The 4269-nt window shown below is 51.7% G+C and overlaps 1 protein-coding gene across 1 annotated transcript in view; it reads left to right on the forward strand.

The window, feature by feature from the left end:
* Window positions 1-3979, forward strand: part of LYSMD4 (LysM, putative peptidoglycan-binding, domain containing 4) — a 4863-nt gene extending 884 nt beyond the window's left edge. The window contains exon 2 of the mRNA XM_010161716.1: window positions 3428-3979. Within this exon, the coding sequence (XP_010160018.1) occupies window positions 3428-3979 (552 nt within the window). The remainder of the gene's footprint in view (window positions 1-3427) is intronic.
* The last annotated feature ends 290 nt before the right edge of the window (window positions 3980-4269 follow it).

Here is a 4269-nt window from a genome sequence, read left to right on the forward strand (position 1 = left end):
TGCGCTGGGGTTGGAACAAACTGCAGAACGCGTCGTCTTTGTTCCGAAGCAGAGCACTTTACAGAGAAACTGTTGAAAAGTTTAATTACCTGAACATTAGAAGTACCCTGTTGTTTAGCAGTCAAAGCTGTATTTTTAGACCCTCCTTTATCTGCGAGCTAGACTGTGATTAAAAAGTTCCATGATGCAGATTGGATGGTGACCTGGATGGGGATAATGATACAGTACTGGCTCAACTGCTGCAATACCATTGCAGTCTCTTGCTTAACAACACAACAGCTGTGTGGTGCAGCTGAAGCAAGAGGGCTTAGAGGAATTGCGACAATTCCTCCCCTCCCATTCCCTTAGAAACAAAAACAAAACAAAAAAGCAATGCTTCTAGGTTCTGCTGACGAGCCTGATGCGTGTGGAGAAGCGAGTCTGGTAGCACTTGAATAGGCCTTGATTGGCCCCGGTAGAGCATGAGAATGCAGCGCTACAGCACTTGACTTGTAGTCACAACTGCGTGCTCATCGCTGAGCAGTAGCAGTTGGTGTTGTCACTGCCACTGGGCCAAATCACAGCAGTTTGATCCCTAAGAAGGAAGATTCTTGGTTCAGGGCATGGGAAGTCCTGCCGTGGTCCCTGTGCTGTAGCTCATGAGGACTCAGTCCTGTCCCTGCCATGACTGTTGATCTGCCTGCCATGCTGAAGGCTGCTGGGCTTGTCAGGTGGGGAAAGCAAGCTGATGGGGAGGCACCAGGTGGTCAGTGTTCTCCTCCCACCGGGAAAAACCCCTGCCCTGCTGCCTCAGTTCTTTCCAGAAAGGGCACTTCTGACTTCTTCAGTTAAATTGAAGAGGTACAGAAATCCTTCTTATCGGAGATTTGTGTATTTGTCTGTCTGCAGACTGGCACTGATCAATTTTCATGTGTTTTCTTGTACTTGCACAATTAAGCAGCTCCTGAAAGGCTACCAGGACATCAGTGAAGAAGATTTGTAGCCACAAATACATGCAACTGTGTTTAAAAAAGTCCAGGATGAGCTGCTGCTTGAAATCAGTGAGAACTTGTCATTGGTTTCAGAATCATCAGGGCCTACTTGGGGAGGGGCTATCGGGACAGCACAAAAAATAGCTTTGTGTGTGCTACAGATAACTTGGCAGAGGTGCGAAGCACTTGAAAATTCTCATTTTTACTCTTGACCATTTATAGTCCTGGCCTGCTTTTGGCATTGTTCTTAGCTGGGACAAGAGGAGCTCACTGCAGCCAAAAATACGAGCAGAGAGAATAAGCCTAAATGGCTTGTGCAGCCGAGGGCTCTCGGGTGCTTCCCACCAGCTTTGTTTGTTGTTTCTGCAGGAGTGCTGCTCCACTTTCTGTTTCTAGAGCCTTAGCACAACACTGCAGTTTGATGGCAGACACTGCAGGGGATATTTACTGTCCCAATAATTTGCTTTTGTTGGAACAAAACAAAAACTTGAAGCCTCACCTCAGTTAGGAGTGAGATTGTTATTCCATAACTCAATAATTTTGCAGGATTTAAGTCCTGCTGTCACGCTGGGGCAAGTTGTGAGGAGTCTGAACCAGCAACTGTGGATTCCCCATGCCTCAGGGGCACCAGATTCCGGATCTAGGTGACACTTGCAGACTTCACAAGCTTTGCAGAGTAAACGTGGGATTCGGGCATTCATCATAGGGCCTGTAGTGACAGGACAAGGGGTAACGGGTTTAAATTGAAAGTGGGGAGGTTTAGATTGGATATCAGGACGAAGTTCTTCACAGGGAGGGTGGTGAGGCACTGGGACAGGTTGCCCAGAGAAGCTGTGGATGCCCCATCCCTGGGAGGGTCCAAGGCCAGGCTGGATGAGGCTTGGAGCAACCTGGTCTAGTGGAAGGTGTCCCTGCCCATGGCAGGGGGTGGGGCTGGGGGGGCTTTAAGGTCCCTTCCAACCCAAACCATCCTATGATTCTATGATCTCAGCTCTGCCCTTCAGCAGAGTCCTTCTGGCTGACATAGCAGACTTGCCACCTTTCTGGGATTGCACGGTGCTTGATGTGTGGATCCCTGACAGCCTGTACGGACAGGCCGCAGATCCACAGAGAGGCAGCTCTGCAGGCAGAGCCACTGCAGCTCCTCTCCTGTGGCCCAGCACAGGTCCGGCCTGTGGGAACTCCCTGCAGTGTGGGTTGCAATGGCAAAAGGGATGTTCAGGCTCCCTTCTGGTGTGTTAAAAGATCTTTGCCCTTGCTATCGGTGATTTTGGTGCTGATGGCACTTTGCATTTGCTTAGGAAGTAAAGTGCTTTCTTGGTTTTAGTTCCCCAGTTGGGTGCCTCCAGCTTGTGTGAACGCAGTTCAGACGGTGGTTTACACCATGCCTGAAGGACCAAACCGAACCTTCCCTGCAAGCGCCGTCTGTTCTGCGTGATGTGTCGGAGGCGGCTGCCCTGTCCCTGTTGGGCTGGGGTCCTGCTGTCTCCATTCTTTTGCCTCCTCCAGCCTTTCCCTCAAGGTTCTTTTTTGTGCCTCCTTGGATGCTTCAGAGAGCTCCCTGCAGTGACAGCCCCGTTCGCTTGGAGAGAGGATGTGGGGCAGCTGAGCAGCTCACGTACTTGCTACGTGGTGTCAGTGCACACTGTGTTAGGCTGTCTTCTTTTTATTTAACATGAAATAAGGAGCCTCACCTCTGTCTTTTCTTCACCACGGGCTGTCCTTGTGTCTTACACAGTGTGGATAGTCTCTTGCTGTTCTGGGTGCTGTTTGCATCAGCTGGGAGGGAACACCGGTCACAGAGGGAGACCCTACGCACGATCGCCAGAGGCGATGACGGATGCACGGAGCTTATTGCCCTAAGCGTGCCCGCAGCAGGAGGCTTGCCGACCGCAGAGAAATGAGCGGCGTGGAGCTGCTGTCGTGCAGGAGAGGGGTTGTGCTGGGGAACGTGAGCCAAGGATGCTCGTGCCTGTGCGGGAGAGAGGCTCGCTGCCAGGCTGGGGGCTTGCTGCCCAAACGGCGGTGTGGCGGTGGAGCTCTGTTCAGTCTGAAACTGCCCTCCAGGCAGGGGGGTTTGCCTGCTCAGCACTCACCTCAAAGTGAGTTTAAGGTATGAGAACTGGTTTTAAAAGGGTCTGCTGTAAAGAGTCTTCTTGCCTTGCCTTGGATTAGAAAGAGAGAGGAGGGGAAGGGAAGGAAAAAGAAGATTCAGCAAAATACAGCGTGTGAGAGAGAAGAGCACTGGAGGAGGCTGTAGAGTGGTTTAACCGTGGATCGACCGTCTGTCCTGTGGGACCTGCAGCATCCCAGGAACGGCTGGGGAAGCACTAAGCCCTTGCACCCAGGGCTTGCTTTTATTTTCTGGCTGCTGCTTGCACTCTGGTTTCACAGCTACTGCCTGCTTTGGTACCGTGTTGTCCTGCATTAATACTCCTTTCTTGTTCTCCTGGTAGGTTGCGGATATCAAACGCATCAACAACTTCATCCGGGAGCAGGACTTGTACGCGCTCAAGTCCATCAAGATCCCGGTGAAAACCCACGGACTGTTAACGGAGAACGGCGGAGAACTGAGGCCGCTCCCTGCCGCCCCCTCCCAGGCCGGCCTGATGCTGGTGGAGGTGCCGGAGGCGTGTGACGGGGCGAGCAGCTCTGCTGACTGCAGGCACCTGAGCAACTACTTCAAGGGGATTGACAAGAGCATTCAGGAGGCCGTGCAGGCGGAGGTGCAGCTGAACGCAGAGTACCGCCTGGAAGTGCTGGAGAGGCCGCTGCCTGAGGCAGGGAAGCGGGAGGCCGGTAACGGCGCGGACTGTGGAATCCGGTGGTGGAACGCCGTTTTTATTATGCTCCTGATAGGAATTGTCCTGCCAGTGTTTTATATCATCTATTTTAAAACACAAGGCCTGGTGGGCCATACCTCCAACACAACGCTGACCTCAAATATCTCAACAGATGGATTGGAAGGGAAATTACCACAGAGCTCAGCTGTAGGAAAAAAAACTTAAGGGGGACAGGCAGCCGGACGCGGCCTGGCCGGTAACTGACTCAAGCGCGTTCAGGGGGATGAGAATGCAGATTATTTTTGTAGGTAAAGCAGCTGGTGATGTAATACTGAACCTGACTGGAAGTGAGGAGATGGGCTTTATGGAAGAAAAAGGATGCTCTGTTGCTTGTAAAGCTCATCAGGCAGCTGGTTTACACGCGTGAACTCTGGTGAGGGAAAGCATTTTTGTAGCAATTTTACTCATCTTGGGTGCTTCAGGTATTTCGTAATGCCTTGTCTAGGAAGCTAATC

The sequence above is a fragment of the Eurypyga helias genome, unplaced genomic scaffold, assembly GCF_000690775.1.
Source record: "Eurypyga helias isolate BGI_N326 unplaced genomic scaffold, ASM69077v1 scaffold34881, whole genome shotgun sequence".
Lineage (NCBI taxonomy): Eukaryota > Metazoa > Chordata > Aves > Eurypygiformes > Eurypygidae > Eurypyga > Eurypyga helias.